Source organism: Anabrus simplex, chromosome 7 (assembly GCF_040414725.1).
Source record: "Anabrus simplex isolate iqAnaSimp1 chromosome 7, ASM4041472v1, whole genome shotgun sequence".
Lineage (NCBI taxonomy): Eukaryota > Metazoa > Arthropoda > Insecta > Orthoptera > Tettigoniidae > Anabrus > Anabrus simplex.
The window spans coordinates 291,398,665-291,423,504 of NC_090271.1; the positions used below are offsets into that span (position 1 = coordinate 291,398,665).

Genomic DNA, 24,840 nt, shown 5'->3' on the forward strand with positions numbered 1-24,840 from the left:
TCATTACAGACCAGAGATCTTCATATTCATCATATTTCTCCTAAAATAATGTAGTAAAATTCATTCAATCCCAAGTCATCCATTGTTTTAACAATGAAGTCATAAATTTATTTGTTGATTTCTGCATTGTTCCAAGTTTCCTCGGTTAGCAGCCAGAACTGTCGTTTGGCCTTTTCAGCACTTTTATCACATATTCTTGTATGGCTGTGAAAGTTTTCAAGAACATCAATCCTCCTCATTGTCAAACTGGATTTGAGCAATATTTTAGGGTCTAGGGCAGTGATACCCTTTGCTAAATGTGATTTTAGAGGACTTTTCTCTCAGAGTTTTTCTAACTTGGTGGTCAAGAAATCACTCATTCTTACAAGTAAATTTTTCCTTTTCAGAACATTCTACTTGTTTGTGTAAGCTTTTGGCAGCATGACCAATATCCACTTTTTCTACTGAAAGCAGATTGGCACTATCTTGTAAGTCTAAATATTTTAATATTTTAGCTTCAGCTATCTTGTCAGACTTAACAAATCTCATAATTATGTTTTTCGTAAGTTCTTCAAGCGACGTAAGAAGGTAAGGCACCATATAGTTCTGACTTCAAAATCTTCTGAAGAAAGGTTCAACATCTGGCAAACTACTTCTAAAAGCACTTAATGTTGCCCTAAATAGTGGATTCTTCACAGCTTCACTGAGGTATTAAAGGTTTTTGTTGTTGTTGTTTTTCATTCTTTCTTCTTTTTTGTTTTCAGTGTACTCTTTCACAAATTTGTCAAAGTGATCATATATTTTAAGAGTTTGATCAACACAGCATCCATTTTCCAACCATCTTGTTGAAGTGAACCTGTAAGGAAATGTGATGCTTGTTATGTCTGTATATTTAGAACGTCAAACTGGGCTATCTTTATATAGACCTGAAAAAATGAAAAAGGTCCCAGTCAATTTTGGAGATCCCAGTTTTCATAGCTCCATTCACTGTATGCAAACTGCATATGCATATATCAAGAAGAGATTTGCCCTCGGGGCTTAGCACATGCAGATGATTTTCAAGTTTTTAAATAAAACTGAGGTAACAATTGGCCCATCCATTGAGACTTGAAAAATATTTCCTAAAGGTAAGGAGAGTCCATGTGTAAACCCATCTAATAAGTGATCCACAGTTGCCCTGCTTAAAAATAAACTATTCTAATACCTTGTAGCAACTTTTTGAAGATTTACATCCCAAAACCTTACACACAAGTCCATTTGTCCTCTTTGGACAAATTTGATGAACAATTCAACAAAACACACAACGTAGACAGAGCACTGTTTTAAGTCATTTTGCAAACTTCTTTAAAATATGGGGCTAATCCATTATTTATAATATAGGAAGCCTTAGTCTTGCCCATAGTAAAGGTTTCAGCAATTTTACTATCTGGAGCACCCATACGGCTTCAGCCAACGTAACATCATCTTCGTTCACACTGAAAAGTCTTTAAACTCGTTTGACTTGTTCCTGGCACTGCTAATTCCTTTGCAGCTGTGGATGTACTGTACTGCTAACTCTTGGGTGCATATCTTCAAGCAGAGATAGAGTAGAGGTATTCTTTGCAAAGAAAGAAATTGTTCGCTGGGAAGACTTAGCTTTCATGTATTTTATATGAGTAGGTCCTTTAGCATGAGAAGTGACTGCTTGTTTACCCATATTACTAAGTTTGAATGATGTACAACACACTTTACAATAGGCTGAAGTTGCATCATTTACCAGTATGTCCAACCAACCACTCAGTTTGCAAAACACTTTATTGTCTAACCAAAGTATATTAATAGTATACTGCTTGTTAGCCATTGTCATGAGTTTCAAGCAAGCATCCTAGAACTGACATAAAAAAGAATAACATAAAAATGGTTGAAAGAAATGACACAAGGGCACTACAAAAACTGTAGAATTGTTGTGCACACCTTGTGAAAAAATACCTGAACAAGAATGCTACTATAACCTCAGTTACAGCAAACTAGAGCCTAAAATTATCACTCAAATACATCATTGGCAAAAACTTCTCTTACTTTTCAGATTTTTGTCTATTTCCCTGACTTTCTCTGACCAATTTTTGCCCCCTGACTTTCTCTGACTATCCCCGACTTTTGAGAATGTGGACACTATGATACAGTTTCGTTTTATTGTGCGTGGGTTAGTAACAAAGTATTTGTCTTGATTGTTGGGAATGATGCCTTATCTGATTACAGCAGAACCTTGATTAGACGTTCCTGGAAACTACGTTATCCCGTATTATTTGTTCAAATTACATGGTCCCGCTAGCATCCCAATTAAATCACGCTGTAAAAATCCTGCATTATCCATTCTTCGAAGAAACAATTTCCCAGATCAACCCTCCAGAAATTTCAGTCCCATCAACGCTAAATCCTCGATCACGCGTTTTTCAAGAAGCTGTATCTCACAAAAGGATGGCTACGGCATACTTACAGATCTTGGTGTTATTGTCCCGTCATTGCGGTCATTTGAGGAAGTACTGTACTGGAAAAGCGAGCAGTGGTGAACCTGCATAAGAGACCATCTTAGCATCGCATTCGGGCAGTACTGTTTAGAGATTACTCGGAAATCATAAAGCAGAGAGTGTCCACAACAACTGGAAGGAGACAGGGCGCATTTCGAAAGCTCTACTTGCAGACGAAACGAGTTTCGTCAAATGTTCGTCTTTGCAAAATGTCTACATTATGTCCAGGGTTAGATGTTTATTATTATTTTTTTTACTTTCTTCAAGAAATCTAAGAAAGTACCGTCATAGCGTATTGAAGAGGAAGTGCGACGTCTTCACGAGTTACCATGGACCGCCGCACAGATGGCACTGCCATCCACAGTGATGTCTGAGCGAGAGCATAACAGAGGCTGAACTGTATCGCGATTGACCTGTCTAAAGCATTTGATAGGGTGGATCATGGGAGACTACTGGCAAAAATGAGTGCAATTGGGCTAGACAAAAGAGTGACTGAATGGGCTGCTATATTTCTAGAAAATAGATCTCAGAGAATTAGAGTAGGTGAAGCTTTATCTGACCCTGTAATAATTAAGAGGGGAATTCCTCAAGGCAGTATTATCGCACCTTTATGTTTTCTTATATATAAATGATATGAGTAAAGGAGTGGAATCGGAGGTAAGGCTTTTTGTGGATGATGTTATTCTCTATAGAGTGATAAATAAGTTACAAGATTGTGAGCAACTGCAACGTGACCTCGAAAATGTTGTGAGATGGACAGCAGGCAATGGTATGTTGATAAACGGGGTTAAAAGTCAGGTTGTGAGTTTCACAAATAGGAAAAGTCCTCTCAGTTTTAATTACTGCGTTGATGGGGTGAAAATTCCTTTTGGGGATCATTGTATCTAGATGTGAATATAAGGAAAGATCTTCATTGGGGTAATCACATAAATGGGATTGTAAATAAAGGGTACAGATCTCTGCACATGGTTATGAGGGTGTTTATGGGTTGTAGTAAGGATGTAAAGGAGAGTGCATATAAGTCTCTGGTAAGACCCCAACTAGAGTATGGTTCCAGTGTATGGGACCCTCACCAGGATTACCTGATTCAAGAACTGGAAAAAATCCAAAGAAAAGCAGCTCGATTTGTTCTGGGTGATTTCCGACAAAAGAGTAGCGTTACAAAAATGTTGCAAAGTTTGTGTTGGAAAGAATTGAGAGAAAGAAGAAGAGCTGCTCGACTAAGTGGTATGTTCCGAGCTGTCAGTGGAGAGATGGCGTGGAATGACATTAGTAGACGAATAAGTTTGAGTGGCGTTTATAAAAGTAGGAAAGATCACAATATGAAGATAAAGTTGGAATTCAAGAGGACAAATTGGGGCAAATATTCATTTATAGGAAGGGGAGTTAGGGATTGGAATAACTTACCAAGGGAGATGTTCAATAAATTTCCAATTTCTTTGAAATCATTTAGGAAAAGGCTAGGAAAGCAACAGATAGGGAATGTGCCACCTGGGCGACTGCCCTAAATGCAGATCAGTATTGATTGATTGATTGATTGATTGAGGCATTATCGGGTCTACTACTTCAAAATCTACTAAGAAACTCAAGCATGCAACTTAAGTTTGAAAATGATTTCATCTGCTGGACACTTTGGAATATTTCCTGGATGATTTCGCTGCCTTCGAAGCAACCAGCTTCCTTCTTATCTCCTTCGTGTGGAAGAAGAATCGACATTTCAAGTAGTGAAATACGAGTTTTGGTAGCAAACAAACACAGCACATGATCTTCACAGCACCCCAACTGCGATGACTTCACTTTAATAACATCTAATTTATCCAAGCACTCGAAGAAAGTATCACTCCATAAACTATCCATACACGATAGCTTTTCCGCAACAACATTTTCCACTCGCAACAACACATTATAAACACTTTCCGACGCATACGTGAGATATGTGGCGCTTTGCATTGAGCCGTAATCTTTAATTAGTGTTAGGGAAGCAGGCACACTATCAGTCGGTTTGCCGAAAAGGAAAGGATGACATAAATCACACTGAATCACTTTTGAAATATTCCTCACTATGTATCCGGCTAAATGATACACTAAGTACTCTTTGTTACAATTCTGCCCACTTAACTTGGGTAAACTGTTTTCCCAGTCTGGTATTTGAATGTAATTTTCGATGTTCACAATTTTTTCCCTGATTTCATCTACAGCTTGTGTCTTCACTGCACAATTTTTACTTTCAATTTCTCGTGCAAGAATACGCATTTGATTAACAAGAGACGTCAATGGGGATTCAGCTCTGTAATAACAGTTTCCGCCAGACGATAAGGCAAGTTTAGACGGTACGTAAATAGACGGGCAACGTGTGTAAATGTAGAAAGTCAATAGTGGACGGATGAACATCACAACTTAGTGATCGCAGGATACCGAAATGACGCTCTAGGGGATCTTGATTAAATTTTCCTGTCAAAACATAGCTATAATTGTGTTCCCACAAATATTCAGACACTTCTAGGGTACTTTCCACGGTAACTCTTAAGGATCAATCAATACTGATCTGCATTTAGGGCAGTCGCCCAGGTGGCAGATTCCCTATCTGTTGCTTTCCTCGCCTTTTCCGAAATGATTTCAACGAAATTGGAAATTTATTGAACATCTCCCTTGGTAAGTTATTCCAATCCCTAACTCCCCTTCCTATAAATGAATATTTACTCCAGTTTGTCCTCTTGAATTCCAACTTTATCTTCATATTGTGATCTTTCCTACTTTTATAAACGCCATTCAAACTTATTCGTCTACTAATGTCATTCCACGCCATCTCTCCGCTGACAGCTTGGAACATACCACTTAGTCAAGCAGTTCTTCTTCTTTCTCTCAATTCTTCCCAACCCAAACATTGCAACATTTTTGTAACGCTACTCTTTTGTCGGAAATCACTCAGAACAAATCGAGCTGCTTTTCTTTGGATTTTTTCCAGTTCTTGAATCAGGTAATCCTGGTGAGGGTCCCATACACTGGAACCATACTCTAGTTGGGGTCTTACCAGAGACTTATATGCCCTCTCCTTTACATCCTTACTACAACCCCTAAACACCCTCATAACCATGTGCAGAGATCGGTACCCTTTATTTACAATCCCATTTATGTGATTACCCCAATGAAGATCTTTCCTTATATTAACACCTAGATACTTACAATGATCCCCAAAAGGAACCTTCACCCCATCAACGCAGTAATTAAAACTGAGAGGACTTTTCCTATTTGTGAAACTCACAACCTGACTTTTAACCCCGTTTATCAACATACCATTGCCTGCTGTCCATCTCACAACATTTTCAAGGTCACATTGCAGTTGCTCACAATCTTGTAACTTATTGATCACTCTATAGAGAATAACATCATCGGCAAAAAGCCTTACCTCAGATTCCACTCCTTTACTCATATCATTTATATATATAAGAAAACATAAAGGTCCGATAACACTGCCCTGAGGAACTCCCCTCTCAACTATTACAGGGTCAGACAAAACTTCACCTACTCTAACTCTCTGAGATCTATTTTCTAGAAATATAGCAACCCATTCAGTCACTCTTTTGTCTAGTCCAATTGCACTCATTTTTGCCAGTAGTCTCCCATGATCCACCCTATCAAATGCTTTAGACATGTCAATCGCGATACAGTCCATTTGACCTCCAGAATCCAAGATATCTGCTATATCTTACTGGAATCCTACAAGTTGAGCTTCAGTGGAATAATCTTTCCTAAAACCGAATTGCCTTTTATCGAACCAGTTATTAATTTCACAAACATGTCTAATATAATCAGAAAGAATGCCTTCCCAAAGCTTATATACAATGCATGTGAAACTTACTGGCCTGTAATTTTCAGCTTTATGGCTATCACCCTTTCCTTTATACACAGGGGCTGCTATAGCAACTCTCCATTCATCTGGTATAGCTCCTCCGACCAAACAATAATCAAATAAGTACTTCAGATATGGTACTATATCCCAACCCATTGTCTTTAGTATATCCCCAGAAATCTGATCAATTCCAGCCGCATTTTTAGTTTTCAACTTTTGTATCTTATTGTAAATGTCATTGTTATCATATGTAAATTTTATTACTTCTTTGGCCTTAGTCTCCTCCTCTATCTCGACATTATCCTTGAAACCAACAATCTTTACATACTGCTGACTGAATACTTCTGCCTTTTGAAGATCTTCACATACACACTCCCCTTGTTCATTAATTATTCCTGGAATGTCCTTCTTGGAACCTGTTTCTGCCTTAAAATACCTATACATACCCTTCCATTTTTCACTAAAATTTGTATGACTGCCAATTATGCTTGCCATCATGTTATCCTTAGCTGCCTTCTTTGCTAGATTCAATTTTCTAGTAAGTTCCTTCAATTTCTCCTTACTTCCACAGCCATTTCTAACTCTATTTCTTTCCAGTCTGCACCTCCTTCTTAGTCTCTTTATTTCTCTATTATAATAAGGTGGGTCTTTACCATTCCTTACCACCCTTAAAGGTACAAACCTGTTTTCGCATTCCTCAACAATTTCTTTAAACCCATCCCAGAGTCTGTTTACAGTTTTATTTACCGTTTTCCACCGATCATAGTTACTTTTTAGAAACTGCCTCATGCCTGCTTTATCAGCCATATGGTACTGCCTAACAGTCCTACTTTTAAGACCTTCCTTTCTATCGCATTTATTTTTAACTACCACAAAAACAGCTTCATGATCACTAATACCATCTATTACTTCAGTTTCCCTATAGAGCTCATCTGGTTTTCTCAGCACCACATCCAGGATATTTTTCCCTCTGGTTGGTTCCATCACTTTCTGAATCAGCTGTCCTTCCCATATTAACTTATTTGCCATTTGTTGGTCATGCTTCCTGTCGTTCGCATTTCCTTCCCAATTTACATCTGGCAAATTCAGATCTCCCGCTACAATCACATTTCTTTCCATGTCGTTTCCCACATAGCTGACTATCCTATCAAATAATTCCGAATCCGCGTCAGTGCTACTCTTTCCCGATCTGTACACTCCAAATATATCAAGTTGCCTATTATCTTTAGATATGAGCCTTACACCTAGAATTTCATGTGTCTCATCTTTAACTTTTTCATAGCTTACAAATTCTTCCTTCACCAGAATGAACACTCCCCCTCCCACCATTCCTATCCTATCTCTACGATACGCACTCCAGTGCCGTGAGAAAATTTCTGCATCCTTTATATCATTTCTCAGCCATGATTCAACTCCTATTACAATATCTGGTAAATATATATCTATTAAATTACTTAATTCTATTCCTTTCTTTACAATACTTCTACAGTTCAACACTAACAATTTTATGTCATCCCTACTTGATTTCCAGTTCCCTGTTCCCTTATCACCGCTCCCTAGGCCATCCCGTTTCCCTGAATGTACCTCCCTATTACCCTTCCAAACAAATTTCCTAACTTATATGTACCACTGCAGTTTAAATGAAGGCCATCTGACTGTCCTTTGTGAAGCGAATGAATTTTGATTATCTCTGAGAACATTCTGCCATTTAATTAATGTTTCATGTGCCTGTGATCCTTTATACAGTGCTTGAGTGGGAATAGACGAATTTAATGCGTCAATCAGACAGTTTAAATCGCTTGTGAAAATTTCCGTTTGTTTACTGTCTTCTAAACCCTGTGTTTTAATACCCCGATAGAATGCTATTCCATTAGCGACTTATCTACTGAATAGTTGAAATGCCAGTCTGTCGGAAGGCAGTATTTCTAAACGTAAAAAGACAATAAATAGTGAATACGACTTTTAGGCCTACGGTACATATAAAAGTCCATTTTAGTTACTCATATCACGTCATTCGTTACATCTCATTAATTCCTCTGGTGAGGCTGACGTCAGGAAGGGCATACGGCCGTAAAAACTCGCTACAAAGATTCGTCTCACTTCATACTCGACCCTGTAGAAAAAAGGGATAAGGGTATCGTGTTATCATATACGTAGGTGGATCAAGAATTAGGATCCAAGTGGGCAGAGGTCAGTTTGTAGCAAACTTTAAATCTGGAAAATTCAGGAGACGGAGTCACATTCGTAAACTTTTCTGTAAAATGAATAATCAACAATATTGCCATTATAATTAACCTGTCCTTTGTCATGAAAATGATTTCTTACACATTTAAATAAATGTGGCGCGTCTGAAAATGCCCATAATTTCTGTTGAAGTCAGCTGGATTGGAAATATAACACTTCAGATTCTTTATGTTACCAGATATTCCTAAGCATTTCCACAACTTTTTATTCGACTGGCTACCATCCGATGTGAAACCAATGATTCGGACACCTACTTGCTCTAATTGTATGATGACTTGAATGAGAATGTTTACAATTATATCACCAGGGGTGGCGTTCCGGCTAGCATATATCGCTATGGGTTGTATCCAGTTTTATAGAAAAGGAACAAACATAAAAACTAGAGCATGATTTGCCAACCGACCCTTGCTTTTATCTTCAGTAAATTTCCCCAAATCAACAAAACCATTCACTTGCAACGATTCCGAGTTAAAGCGAATTTCTTCTCATAACTTCACCTTGTCATATATCAACATCCCTAAGCATTCATGTTCCTCCTTTCCATTAAAAAAATCTGCTATGGCAGCGGTAGCATGCTCATTTATGCCATACGAACATTTTAGGACCTTCACCAAATTTCTCAAGTGGGATTTAGAAGGCAAAGGCAGCAAGTCATGATTTAAACAGTGCCGATAACCCTTGGGAGACTTAATTTTTAAAAGAAGTGCATCAAGAAGAAATTTATCACTATATCTCATTCCTTTTTTACTTATCATTTGACATTTCTTTAACATTGTATTGACTATAATTTTCTGTTTTTTGCTGAGAGAACCGAATTGTTTTGACTCAGTGAAATTTCTCTTTGATTTTATATCAGAAATGTATTTTTCAAGTAAATGTATCTTAGCTTTAGCGACATTGAGTTGATTTTGCGTTCTAATGAAATTACGTTTCTGATTCTTCAATCTCCTCTTTAATAGCGCAATTGTTTTCCTAGCATCTGCGACATTAGAGCTATCTTCAACTACTGAGCATACAGGTTGATCACTATCACTGATATTTACGACCTGTTCAGGGCTTTTATTAGAGAAATCTCTTCGTGTGGATTGCCTATTCGTGGGGGAGTTGCGTTTCTTAACTGCCTTAGAAATATACTTGGGTAGATTAGGAAATATGTGAGGAAATGCTTCTGATTTTAATTTCCAGCGCTGTCTTGGTATCTCTACTCTTTCACCATTCACCGTAAACGAGTCTACTTTTACTAGAAAGTCATCGCAAAAATTAATGTCACAAACGAAACAGTTATGAGTTAATTTTCGGTCTTTTCTATGGATAGCCTTCTCCCATTTCAGTAAAACACCACTCTCTTTAGGGGGCCTAAAGAAATGCCTACCTGAAGACGATCGGTCATATCCAGATCTGCAGCCGGGTACAAAACACGAGGGCATGATGTGATAGTTTCCTCCCACACTGATATACGTTGCCTTATAGCACAATAGCGACAAAGACCAAGGTATTTAAAACATAACACTTCTCACACAACTCAAACGTGAAAACACTAATAATGCAAACTGTCGAAACATCTCTGACAGCGACAATAATGAGCAATAAAAATGACTACATCTGAAGGCATATATAACGCGCGGGCTAATGGCCAAGGGTCTCTGTTGACATCGCAATCGCCTGTGCTGCCACCAAGCGGGTGTCCCACAAACCTCTTGAGCTCTCTTAGGGGCGAACGGAGAAGATGTCGCACTTCCTCTTCGATATGCTATGGTACCGTATTTACTCGCGTATTGGACCCCCTTCCCCCCCCCCCAATTTTACAGCCAAAAATAGTAGGGGGGGGGGGGTCCAATATACGATAACCTCAAAATTTTTTGCAGCTAACACGACTTCTAGGCTATAAAGAGCCATAAATTGAATGTATAAACATTCTATACTATTATTTAACAAATTTAGAATGTATTTAAGTTATACTGGCTATTTTTGTCGGAAGGCAGTATTTCTAAACATAAAAAGACAATAAATAGTGAATACGACTTTTAGGCCTACGGTACATATAAAAGTCCATTTTAGTTACTCATATCACATCATTTGTTACATCTCATTAATTCCTGTGGTGAGGCTGACGTAAGGAAGGGCATACGGCCGTAAAAACTCGCTACAAAGATTCGTCTCACTTCATACTCGACCCTGTAGAAAAAAGGGATACGGGTATCGTGTTATCATATACGTAGGTGGATCAAAAGGTTAGTTGCACTAACGCGCCGCAGCAGTGCGCTGTGTGTCACAAACGAGGCTACAGTGGAGAAAGGGACAGACAGTGCCCACACGTCTGTTAGGCAGGTCGCTGTGGTTTCTCATCTAGTATTGTGTGAATAGCGGCCAAATGCAATGGCGCATCAACTAAACGTTCACTCCAAATATGAGGTGCGTGCAACAATCCGATTCCTATGGGCCAAAAGGAGGAATTGCATGGACATTCATCGTGAAATTAGTGCTGTGTACCGGGAGCGGGCCATTTCCCAGCAAGGTATCATAAAGTGGTGTCAGGAATTCGAAGCTGGACGCACAGATATCATGGACAACCATCGCGAAGGCAGGCCCGCAACGTCCAGGACCCGTGCAAAGGTCAACAGTGTGAATGCGATCATTAGACAGAACCGGCGCATTAAACTGAGAGAAATCGCGACGCAGCTGAACATGTCGTATGGCAGTGTGTTCGCCATTGTTCATGAGGACCTTGGATATCGTAAGCTGTGTCAAAGATGGGTCCCACGTCTTCTCACCGATGAGCACGAGGGAGAAAGTTTCCAATCCTCCCTGGCATTTTTGCAATGCTATGCCGCAGACGGCAACGGGTTTCTGCGGCGAATCGTCACAGGCAACAAAACGTGGGTCCACCACTTCACCCCTGAAACGAAGCGAACATCAATGGAATGGGTGCACCCCTCATCACCACAACGAAAGAAGGCTAAGGTTCAACCTTCAGCCGGTAAGGTTATGGCGACAGTGTTCTTTGACATGGAGGGTTTACTGCACGTGGAATTAATGCCAAAAGGAACGAATTTCAACGCGTTGTCGTATTGTCAAACATTGCACCAGTTGCACAAAGCAATTAAAGAGAAGCGCCGGTGTGATTTTGTTGCACGATAACGCAACACCTCACAAGGCCCACCAAACGAGAGAACTGCTGCAGCGTTTCAAGTGGGAGGTCTGGCAACATCCACCCTCCAGTCCCGACCTAGCACCATGTGACTTTCATCTGTTCATTAAGCTCAAAACGGAGCTCGGTGGTCGATGTTTCCAGACCGATGAGGAGGTGAAGGCCGCTGTCTCCGAGTGATTGCAGAATGCTGGAGGAAATTTCTATGCGTCCGGCATCGACAAGTTGGTTGTGCGTTTGCAGAAATGTTTGGAGTCTCTTGGAAACTATGTGGAAAACTGACATTACAGTGTATGTCATTATAGTCGTGTTGCTGTTGTATAGGTGGTGTAATAAATGGCCTTAACTGGGAATTGCAACTTATTTTCTGATCTGCCCTCGTAGTTAAATATTGATACAAAAGAACTTAATGGCCAGTCATTTGTCTCTGTCAGTTCAGCAGTAGGCCTACCACACAGTAAACCTGATCACTGCTTTCATTTGAATTATCGCCGTACGCCGGCAACTTCCCTGCCCTGCTACTGGCGTGTCGGCAATTCAAGTGACGTCATCTTCACTGCCATCTCGTCAGTCGTGTCAGCCATACTTCATTCTCTTTGAATCATGCACTGCAATCGAGAGCATACGAGGTCCCGTCGTTCTGAACCTTTTAAAAATAATTTTGTTCTCGACTAGAGAGTCTAAACAGTGTGTATCTATTCCCAAATGGTTTCTGGAGATGGTCTTTGATATTTCCAGTTGGTGTATATGTAGCAGAAGCCACTCCTGCTGAATAAAGCCATGCTGTAGAAGGCATGCCAAACTATCAGCAGATAACTAGCATATGTTACGAGTTGTACTTCCCGAATGTAATACATAGTAAGTTAACTGGAAACATTCTTTTGATAACTGTGGCTGTTGAAACACAGACCCTATTTTTAAGTACATATCATGCTTGTTCTCTACATTTATCATATCAGGATTTACGTAAACAGCTGTCCATTAGATAAGACAGACCACATTGTTTAGATTACGTATATTATCACTCTGATAGTGCTATAAGTTCCTCGACAGAAAGAATTAAAAATAAATAACAGGAGAATATACCGCATTTATGGATATCTACAGGTGTGGCGGTAATGCGTTTTATTATCACAATGTTTAATTCCATACATTCGTTGTCTCTTTGTTTAATTAACGCATACCCTAGTGTGTTTAGTTTGGCATCTCCGAAAAACGTTTAAAGTACGTGGAGACATGAAATAATAATAATAATAATAATAATTTTGTTGCTAGTTGCTTTATGTCGCATCGACACAGATAGGTCTTATGGCGACGATGGGACAAGGAAGGGCTAGGAGTGGGAAGGAAGCGGCCATGGCCTTAATTAAGGTACAGCCCCAGCATTTGCCTGGTGCGAAAATGGGAAACCACGGAAAACCATTTTCAGGGCCGCCGACAGTGGGGTTCGAACCTACTATCTCCCGAATACTGGATACTGGCCGCACTTAAGCGACTGCAACTATCGAGCTCAGTATTATTATTTGTTAGGTACATTGGCAAGTAAAACAATCGTTTTAATTGGATAGCTTTTATCAAGTTTTAAACTTACTTCTCCCCAAATATATACCTACATTGGCCCAAGTTAGGAAATATTAAGCGACCACTTTGATAATGATCTCGCCTGCTGCATAAACAGCAACAACCGCAAATATTTCTCAACTAAAGTAAACTCATTTCCTCATCCCGAGGTGGTACAGCTGTTTTTAGACACACCCCCAGTGGAGGGGAGTTACATGTACCGCTTTTACCGCATATCAACCTTCCTGCCATTCGTAAATCTCTGGCAGTACGGTACCGGGAATCTAAGTCAGACTCCCGAGAACAGCAACTAATTGTGCTAACCATTACGCTGGCGGACATTATTAAATACAAAACACAGACATATAGCGTGAATGATGCATGCTTGCAATGCGTGGGTCGGACACAAAGCTAGGCCTATTCACCTATTTGTGCGACGTCATCAGAGCTGCAGTAGACCTACAATACGGAAGCGGACATTTCTTAACTACGAAACACAGATGTGTTTTCATTGCATAGGTCATACAGACGAAACGATTCACAAATTTGTGCGCTGTCATCAGAGCTGCAATAAGACTTGTACCCGCTTCGAAGCGGAATTGTTGTTGCTCTCTGACGAATTACATTGGGAGGTCTTATATGCAAGATTTATTTTTTTCATTTCCTTCGTCTCGAAAAGCTAGGGGGGTCTAATACACGAGTAAATACGTATTATATTCAACCTATTATGAACCCATACTAACCTATGCAGCTGGATCGTGGACTGCAACAAAACGAGAGGAGAGTAGAATACAGGCAGCGGAGATGAAATTCCTAAGAGGTATCGAGGGCAAGACCGGAAAGGATAGAATTAGAAATGAAGAGAGAAGGAAAAGGACAGGAATCTTCAAACTTCAAGACAGGATAGAAACAACAAAGCTAAAGTGGTATGGGCATATGATGAGAATGAGAGAAGAAAATGTGCCAAAGAAAGTTTTTCAGAAAAGTTAACAGGAAAGAGACCACGAGGAAGACCCCAAAAGCGGTGGATAGATTCAGTGTGGGAGTGCATAGTGAAGAGGGGAAGAAAACCAGAAGATGTACTCAAAAAAGGAGAAGAGTGGTGGAGAGACAGGCTCCTTGATTCACTACCCGACCCGGGAAGTTGGAAATGATAATGATGATAGTCAAATTGTTGATGGTTCATTCATTCTCGGATTTTCCGTTTTCCCATATTATGCATCGTTTTTTTTCCGCGTTCCCTCCAAAAAAGGAGAATCGAGGTTCCACTGTATATCTCAGCCAATGGAGATGCTAGTGCATGCTTGAGCAACGGAGAATGGCACGTATTAAATTTAACTAGGTTATAAAAGTAAATGTACATCTGGGGATTGGTGGGTGGGTCGCTGGCTGTCGCAGAGCATACATTTCTCCTCTACAAGGTATTCCACCTCAGATTCGTATTATTTCAACTCCTTTATAATGCTATAAAATTTGGGCAGCAGTTACTGAATTTCTACCTTAAGTAAGGTACAGCCCCCAGCATTTGCCTGGTGTGAAAATGGGGAAACCATGGTAAACCATCTTCAGGGCTGCTGACAGAGGGGTTTGAACGCACTATCTCTAGAATGCAAAGAAGCAAGATATTGATAAAATTTCCCTAACATTAGAGTGGACTGATCAGCATTGATCACTATTACAACTTGAAATTTAAGTTGCAAGATGTGTATTATGCATAGGAAAATGAAAAGTGAACACTAAGAAGTAAACTTGACCTACATGAATTAATAATAAGAAGATGATGATTTATAGACAAATGAATGTCACCGCTCCAAAATAACATCCTCAGGGATGCAATATTGGTCATATGGATGTCACATAATATATTTACATTTTATGACATGGAAAAGTAATGACCATGATGTTGAGAATCTAACTCTATTACTGTATTTAAATTAAAACAATTGCAATTTCCTCCACTGTTGTACATTTCTGGAAGAAGCAGGAGTCACTATTCGAACATCTGACTACCTTTAAACGAAAAGCTCAATTAAAGAACAACTTTCACATACGTTGATGCTCAGGTTGCACTAGAGGATGTAAAATGGAATAAAGTATTCAAAAATGGATGTTGAATTATACGTAACCACTCAACGACAATTCTGATCACTGTAGTGTGATAAGTTTCCCTGTGTTTTCTTTCCTCCAAACCAGATTTGATGCACAAACTATGCCTGCCTTAAACATGTGCAGTATAAATATAATTTTGTATTTTTAAGATAATCAGTGAACTGTTTCCATGAAGTCAGTCTGCAGTTAAAAGTCCAATTGGGTATCGATATATAGTCCAAAACCAAAATGCAATGTTTATTGGAAAACTCTCGTGAAGACCTTTAAACTGATGTTGTGCAGAAGTGATTTAAGAAAATGTGAAGACAAATGATGATGATAGCTAAAAGTTAACATTTTTAAAGAACTGTACCTTTTTGCGGGTAAGAAGGAGCATCCCTATTGAAGCGTTTCTCGTTGTCAGCTAGACGCTCTCCTCTCTTAAACTTTTCTTCCTTTTCAAGTTTCTTACGTTCAATATTTTCTCTTGTAGGAAAATTTCTGAAAAAAGAAAAAAAATGGGATGAAATTAATAAATATATACATATACAGTATAGACATAAAAACACTCCAACTCAAGTACATTTTGATTAAGTACGAGGGTGGATCAAATAAAAGCGGGTATTTTTTGAATTTACTGCATCAACCAAAAAAATACACATATGGAGATCATTTTCTACATGGTGTCCTGTCTTCGATACACATTTTCTTAATCGGATTAGTAAGTTTTTGATGCCGTCCTAATAGAAAGATGAAGGACATGTGCGGAGCAAGTTGCACACAACTCTTCTACACTTGCATCATCATTGAACCGCTGTCCTCCTACGCCTTGTTTGAGTGGTCCAAACAAATGGTAGTCGTAAATCTGGATTGTACAGAAAGTGTTCCAGAGGTGACCAGTGAATTTCCTCCAGTTTTTTCTGTGTTAAAGCAGCAGTATGCGGTCTTGCATTGTCATGGAGAAGAATGATATTTCGGTTTGGTTGCCGGTGTTGCTTGTTGCAATACGCAGCTTTTGACTCATCCAAAAGGCAACAGTAGTAGGATGCATTACCGGGCGAGTTGGCCGTGCGGTTAGGGGCATGCGGCTGTGAGCTAGCATCCGGGAGATAGTGGGTTCGAATCCCACTGTTGGCAGTCCTGAATATGGTTTTCTGTCGTTTCCCATTTTCAGAACAGACAGATTCTGGGGCTGTACCTAATTAAGGCCACGGCTGCTTCGTTCCAACTCCTAGGCCTTTCCTATCCCATCGTCGCCATAAGACGGTCGGTGCAACGTACAGCTACTAGCAAAAAAAAAAAAAGTAGGATGCATTAATTGTCCTTTGCTAGTGAAGATCGTCCACCAACAAAATGCCCGCAGAGTCCCAGAAAACTGCTGCAAGCAGCTTTCCAGCAGATGGACGTGTTTTGACCTTGACCGGACCTGCTTTGTCTCTTCGCCGCCACTCCACACTTGCTTTGACTCTGGGGTGTAATGATGCACTGAAGTTTCATCACAAGTCACAATATGACACAACAAATCCTCTCCTTTCTCCTCGCAGCGACGCTGGAGTCTCTGAAAAACTTTCTGGCGTAAATTTTTTGTTCCTGGTTGAGGAGACGAACCCAACTGGCAGACAATTTTCTAAAATGGAGTTCATCTCAGATGATAGTCTGAACACTTCCGTAACTTATTCCTATGGCTAAAACAATTTGGGAAATTTTATTAGCCGATCTTAACCAACAAGGTTGTCTGCAGTCTCCTTTCATGAGGTTCATTTTCCATAGCTTCTCTTCCTGCCACAAATTTTTTAGTCCACTCATACACTCGAGTGCGCGGAAGTATATCTTCTCCAAACTGTGCACCGAGCCGTTTCAAAATTTCGGAAGGTTTGGTGTCCTCCTTTGTGAGAAATTTGATGATGCGTTGCACAACAGACATGTGCACCTCTTGCTCACTCATGGCGTACTGAAGCAGCCCAGCTCTCCACCGCCGTTCGTTCATGAAAAATCCCTTCTCCAGAGCCCTCCTCCCAACCAACATCCTGGCAGTATTATTACTAACAGCAGCAGTACATTCAAATTCCTGTTTATATTTGAACTGCCTTCGTACAATAAATTATTAAGGTTTTTCCAGTTTTCTACTTTCTCTTCATTGACATAATGAAAATAATTCTTCATTGTCAACCTCAATTCTACATTTGACATATCAAAATTACTTTTCTAGCAAGAGATGAATAATTTTTATAATTACAGCCAGTTGCAGTCCTTCTACAGAAGACCCACCAACGAGGGTGGGTGGTGTCTGCCACATATGGGGAAACGGTGTGATATTGTGGTGGAGGATAATGCTGTGTGAGAATTACAGGAATGTTGGCCAACCCACAGGAATTAACCATCCATTATTAGAATACCAAAACTCAGGCAGGAATTGAACCTGGAGTCCGAGGCTTGAAGCCCAAGACACTGGCCACACGGCCATGGAGTCAGACAACAATTTTTAAGACAGAGTAGACAGAATTTTTACCCTAGCGAGTACCCTTTACCTGTTGTAAGAGGTGACTGAAAGGGACTTTCACTTGGGAGGTTGGGTGACCATGGGGCGACGCCATTCATACCCTTCTCTTTCCTCTGCCGATATGTTTACTTTCAAAATGGTCAGAACTCTTCTTTTTTCTGATTACAGTTAAGAGAGGACGATTGCCTAGTTGTCTTTCTCACTAATCCCCCCCCCCTCCTCCCTACAGAAAATAAACACCATCACCACCACCACCACCACCATATAGAAGTTTCTACAGTTTTTTCCTTACATAGCCACCCTTACAAAAGCAAGCACACAACCAAGCAATCAATCAATCAAATCTAAACAGATAGAGAGATAAAATAGGTAAATATGGACATAATTAACACAGAGTGTTATCTTATCCCAATCCCTAACTCCCCTCCACCTAAATGAATATTTGCCCAAATTTGTCCTCTTGAATTTCAACTTTATCTTCATATTGTGATCCTTCCTACTTTTAAAGACATCACTCAAACTTATTCATCTACTGATGTCATTCCACACCATCTCTCCACTGACAGCTCAGAACATACCACTTAGTTGAGCAGCTCATCTCCTTTCTCCCAAGTCTTCCCAGCCCAAACTTTGCAACATTTTTGTAACACTACTCTTTTGTTAACAAACGAAACCATGATAGGTTAATATTGTGTCTGGTCCGTATTGACTAGTCTAAATGTATAATATAACTATTAAAATAGTTTATTTGAATCCGGCTTGATCAATACACTCATTAAATGGAAGAAAAACTATTTATTAAACCAAACATGTTTCGGGAAGTCTCAACCATTCCCTTCATCAGTGGTCAAATCAAAGAATAAAACAATATAACACAATCTTTTGTTTTACAATTTACAGAATACACTGTATCAAAAAGTAAAGAGAACATATGAAATATTATAAAAATGATCAATACATAAAATTTTGGTTGAACTGAATGAGAATACTAATGAGAATACTATATAAATTTAGGATCTTCAAGTTTTTCTTCTTTTCTTTTTGTTCCTTAAAAGATCATATGCTAGTCTATACAGTGGGTTATCTTCTGCACTTTCCTCATTTCAACTTGATTCAAAATTATTTTTTTGTGTAAGGTAAATCTCTAAATTTTCCAAAACATTCATTAATTTTCCCTTTTTGGCCGAATGTAATAATTTCATGTCATTGGAAATGTCTGTAAACTTATGATTCATTTCAACCATATGTTAATGCGGTCAAACATGAAAGATATCCGGCAATGGGTAGAACATATGGTTGAAATTAATCATAAATTTACAGACATTTCCAATGACATGAAAATATTACATTCGGCCAAAAAGTGAAAATTAATTAATGTTTTGGAAAATTGAGAAATTTACCCTACACAAAAAACTAATTTTGAATCAAGTTTAGATGAGGAAAGTGCAGAAGATAACCCACTGTATAGACTAGCATATGATCATTTAAGGAACAAAAAGAAAAGAAAAACAACTTGAAGATCCTAAATTTATTTAGTATTCTCATTCAGTTCAACCAAAATTTTATGTATTGATCATTTTATAATATTTCATATGTTCTCTTTACTCTTTGATACAGTGTATTAGGACACAGTACTTCTTTCAATTGTAAAACAAAAGATTGTGTTATATTGTTTTATTCTTTGATCTGACCACTGATGAAGGGAATGGTTGAGACTTCCCGAAACATGTTTGGTTTAATAAATAGTTTTTCTTTCATTTAATGAGTGTATTGATCAAGGCGGATTCAAATAAACTATTTTAATAGTTACATTATACACGCTACTCTTTAATCGGAAATCACCCAGAACAAATCGAGCTGCTTTTCTTTGGATTTTTTCCATTTCTTGAATCAAGTAATCCTGGTGAGGTTCCCATACACTGGAACCATACTCTAGTTGGGGTCTTACCAGAGACTTATATACCCTCTCCTTTTACATCCCTACAACAACCCCAAAATACCCTCACAACCATGTGCAGAGATCTGTACCCTTTATTTACAATCATATTTATGTGATTACCCCAATGAAGATCTTTCCTTATATTAACACCTGGGTACTTACAATGATGCCCAAAAGGAATTTTCACCCCATCAACGCAGTAATTAAAACTGAGAGGACTTTTCCTATTGGTGAAACTCACAACCTGACTTAACTCTGTTTATCATCATACCATTGCCTACTGTCAATCTCACAACATTATCGAAGTCATTTTGCACTTGCTCACAATCTTGTAATTTATTACTCTGTACAGAATAACATCATCTGCAAAAAGCCTTATCTCCGATTCCACCTCTTGACACATATCATTGATATATATATATAAGAAAATATAAAGGTCCAATAATACTGCCTTGAAAAATTCCCCTCTTAATTATTACAGGGACAGATAAAGCTTCACCTACTCTAATTCTCAGAGTTCTATTTTCTAGAAACATAGCCACCCCTTCTGTCACTCTTTTGTCTAGTCCAATTGCATTTAAAGATAAAAATTTCATGATGTTCCGTATTGAACTGTATCACAATTAAATTGAAATAACAAATAACGTAGTTCAACCTATTCAATACAAGTAAATAAGAGATGTAGCGTTACATTCTTATTTAATTACAAGCGGAAGCGGTACCGGTTTTGACCCCAATCTGGGTCATCATCAGCCGAGTAAAATGCAAAATTATATTAAATTCATTATATATATATATATATATACACACACACATTTTCGCAACCGAAACAATTACAGACTGGATCATTAAGCTATTCACCGAGTTCCGTCGGCATTTGGAAGCACAGTGCCGGACATTAAGTATGTTGCGCTGATCTTCAGGAGCTAGCAATTTGCTTCAATCAAGCGACTCGTCTTCGACTTCTACACAATTTTGGGACTTCATATTTATTAAATTGTGCTGTGACTTTGCGCCTGATAGTATATACAGGCTGGCTCACTTAACTGTTCACCTCTTCTCGTAAACACTTTGAGACACAGTGCTGAACTTTGCGTGTGTTGTGCTACTATTCAGAAGATTGCGCCTTACTTCATATAAGTTGTAACTTTCTTTTGATGATAATAATAATAAATAAATAAAATATATAAATAAAATTACTCAAAAACTTAATAAAATTAATAAGCATAATTAACCGAAATGTCCGTAGTATGGGCGCCAGAATTCACCAGAATGGATCCCTCGAATTTAGATAAGAGCATGATAGACTTTATATCCCAGGGCGTGTACATAATGCTGCGTACTGGTACATCTGCTGCAGGCCTTACCTAACCTCCTGAAAACGACTAATTAGGTAGGAACTGCACCTAGGTTTATCAATAACACTGATTCTAAAATAGCTAACTATATTCTGAACAAATTCCGTGCATGAGCGAGCACCTCATCAACATACAACATTATACATATAATACACACATAAAATATTGCTGGAAGATTCCATATTTACAACAACAACAATAATGAAAACCGTGGGAAAACGAAAGCGAGAACTAAGCTACCATTTGTAGATGGTCCGATGAACAATGTACATGTATGAAGATAAACACCCTTCACTGTCTCTATATTAATTCGATTTACCGATCCTCATAATCGGCAGTTATCACATCACACAGATACTGTACCTTGTACTACTGTGTTCACATATTTTAACACTTGTTGTAAAGATATATACACACGTCTGTCGATCCTCAACATAAATATGGAAAGTCTGAGATAGCTTTCACCAACATATAATGCTAGGCCGCCACAAGTGCTACAATACTTAATGCGCAAGCACTCTCCACAATCAGCCACTTTCCACGAACATAACTAGACTACGCTCCACGAACGTTTGAAGTCCAGTCCATTGCAGCCGTGTCGCTCCTACCGTGTATCAGCACTACTTCCTTCTCGTACAGTGTCTCAGTTGTAGTTGTAGTTGTCTTCCTTCTCGTTCCTTTACAGTCACCTCTACAATCACCCTTACAATGTTTCTTTACAATCACCCATACAATCTCCCTTACAATGTTTCTTTACAATGTCCTTGGTTGCCGCCGTATCATCAACCTTTATAGACATCAACATCCCCCTCCTCTCAGATGATACGTCTGGATTGGTGCTTGCCAGCCAATCATGGGTGGTCCTCTTCTCAAGCCCAAGCTCTGAACTACTTCTTCCTCCCAAGACAATAACAAACTCTGGGGTATATTCCATGAATCACCAAACTTTCCTAATACAACAACAAGCTCATCTCATCAGGCTGGGATATATATATGACTCATGGAATTACCCAACACAAGTACATCACAACAGACACTGGGGTAGCCATATGACTCATTCAAATTACCAGAGTTATTAAAGCAATGTTTTCCCACTCGTGCAAAACAAATTACTCATACCTACATATGTGGATATCTTCCAGCTTATAAATATAAATGACAAAACATACAAATGAAATACCGATAATAATAATAATAATAATAATAATAATAATAATAATAATAATAATAATAATAATAATAATAATAATAATAATAATAAATCGAATACTGACAATAATATCTCTACCTTCTACATATAATTCGGGGGTGTGATATATGTACTATCACAAAGTGACTGACCTACTTCTTCTAGATTTTAAGATTTAAAATCGCACAGTGGCAATCCCCATTATCTTATATTGCTTCTGCAACAGTTTTTGTGAAAGACTCATTCTTTAATTTCTTATTTACCTATGCATGTTTTTGCATTTTACTCGACTGATGATGACCCAGATTTGGGTTGAAACCAGTACCGCTTCCGCTTATAATGAAATAGGAATGTAACATTACATTTCTTATTTACTTGTATTGAATAGGTTGAACTACGTTATTTGTTATTTCAATTTAATTTTAGTCCAATTGCACTCATTTTTGCCAGTATTCTCCCATGATCTACCCTATCAAAAATGTCTTAGATAGGTCAATCATGATACAGATCCTATGTTTTTTAAGCAGAAGTTTGCATACCCACTGACAACCGAACTGAGGTTTTTTTTTCTGGCAGGGAATGACAGAAAAGAGAAGGGGAAAAATAACTGTGGAAGAAACTTAACCCCTATTGTACAACAGTATATGGCAGAAAGAAGAAAGGTCAATCCCATAGAGGGGTCAAAAGAATGGCAAAAAAAAATATTGTTCCATTTTCTACAGTTAAAAATATACCTTCACATTTTTAAATCAAGTTTCTTATATGCAAAAACCTACATGAATTGAACAAGTATGAACTGGAGCCAACTTAGTAAAAGACTAGATCAACTTTCAAATCATATATAATGATTGTTAATATAATTCGCATGAAGATGATCATGTAGGTGTCAGAACAAACTGAAATTCTCCTTTAAGTATTAAAAAATACTATATATAAAGAGCTAATATAAAACTGCAGGTCTAGGAGACAAAGCAAAACCGAGAAGGAATTCTGCACAACTGGATATATTTTTCTATCATCTTCATGCTCCATGTGTCCACATAACAATTTGATATTATTATTAGGGTAGCAAAACTATAAATCAACAAAAAAACTATTTTCCCAGCTTTAATTTATTTTATCTTTGCAGAAAATTATTGTTAATGTTCTGAATATCAATAAGTGAAATTTCTTAGCTTCATCATATGGCAAAGAAAATGAAAACAGTACTCAAGTATATTTCAATATTAATAGTTACTTTTTCCTGTCAGCAATCCACTGGGCTATGGCTTCTGGAGTGTCAAGATTCCCAATCTTCTTGTAGAGCCCTGTGTTGTGCTGCACCTCAATGTGTTTGGCAACAACTTTCGGATGAGCAGTAAATGTACAGCCATCTCTGCCGCATGTCTCGTGTTCAGCCTCATGGATGGTCAGTAGCTCAGCAGATTTAAATTGCCGATCACAAGTAACACAGTAGAACTCGTCCTCTGTCTACAGCAACCATAAAATTACACCACATGTAGATATAAAACATTAATGCAACACTAATCTTACAATGGTATCAACTTCAGGATCAGTACAAACAATCCATTGGGAAGAGGTGTGCGATCGTGCAATAGATTTTCATCCAAATGTCTGTGGTCTCGATTCCAGAAATATATGAAGTGATTACAACAAATAATATTTAATTTTAACCACATCTGGTATTATCTGGACTTCTCTATATTACTTGTTCACTAATTTAAATTTCATTTTCTGGTAAGCTCCCTCTGTGGATCAGCGGTAGTATCAGCCTTCAGATTCAAAGATCAAGAGTTAAAACCCGGAAAATTACTGAATGGCGGAAAAATGCCCATTCAACACTCCATGTCTTATGATGTCAGCATATAAAAGATTTCTGGTGACACATCTGGTGTTCACCCAATAAAATTCATTAAAACTCAGCCATAGATGCCCCAAAGAAATCTAGTAAAACGGGATGTCAAAATTGACGAGCAAACAGCCAGATGACAACGAATTAGAATGCCTGCAGATGGTAGTGGAGACCATACTATTATCAATATTCTCTGGATCATACATACATACATACATACATACATACATACATACATACATACATACATACATACATACATACATCTTCATTATAGACCGTTATGTCTTTCAGCGATTTGTCTGCAAACTTCTATGAATTTTCTGAATGACCCCACAATCTTTCCTGTTCCCTTGCTTATAAATAGGTGTAAATACTGCTTTTGTCCAGTCAGAAGGTATCTTACTAACATTCCATGCTAATCTTATTACTTTACGAAGCCATTTCATCCCTGCCTTCCCACTATATTTCACCATTTCAGGTCTAATTTTTAATCCATTCCTGCAGATTTACGACAAAGGAGTTTATTTATCATCCTTTACACTTCATCAAGCGTAATTTCATCAATATCATCCCATGAGCTCAGTTATTCACGAAATCACCAGGAAGTTTTTTCTGGATCAAAG

General features: G+C 38.4%; 1 protein-coding gene across 2 annotated transcripts in view; it reads right to left on the reverse strand.

The window, feature by feature from the left end:
- The window catches only part of LOC136877579 (FMR1-interacting protein NUFIP1), a 295,598-nt gene that overhangs the window by 107,141 nt on the left and 163,617 nt on the right, over positions 1 to 24,840 (reverse strand). For both annotated transcript variants that reach the window (XM_067151735.2, XM_067151734.2), the window contains 2 exons: positions 23,600 to 23,832; positions 15,750 to 15,877 (listed from right to left, as the gene is read on the reverse strand). In XM_067151735.2, the coding sequence (XP_067007836.2) occupies positions 15,750 to 15,877; positions 23,600 to 23,832 (361 nt within the window). The remainder of the gene's footprint in view (positions 1 to 15,749; positions 15,878 to 23,599; positions 23,833 to 24,840) is intronic.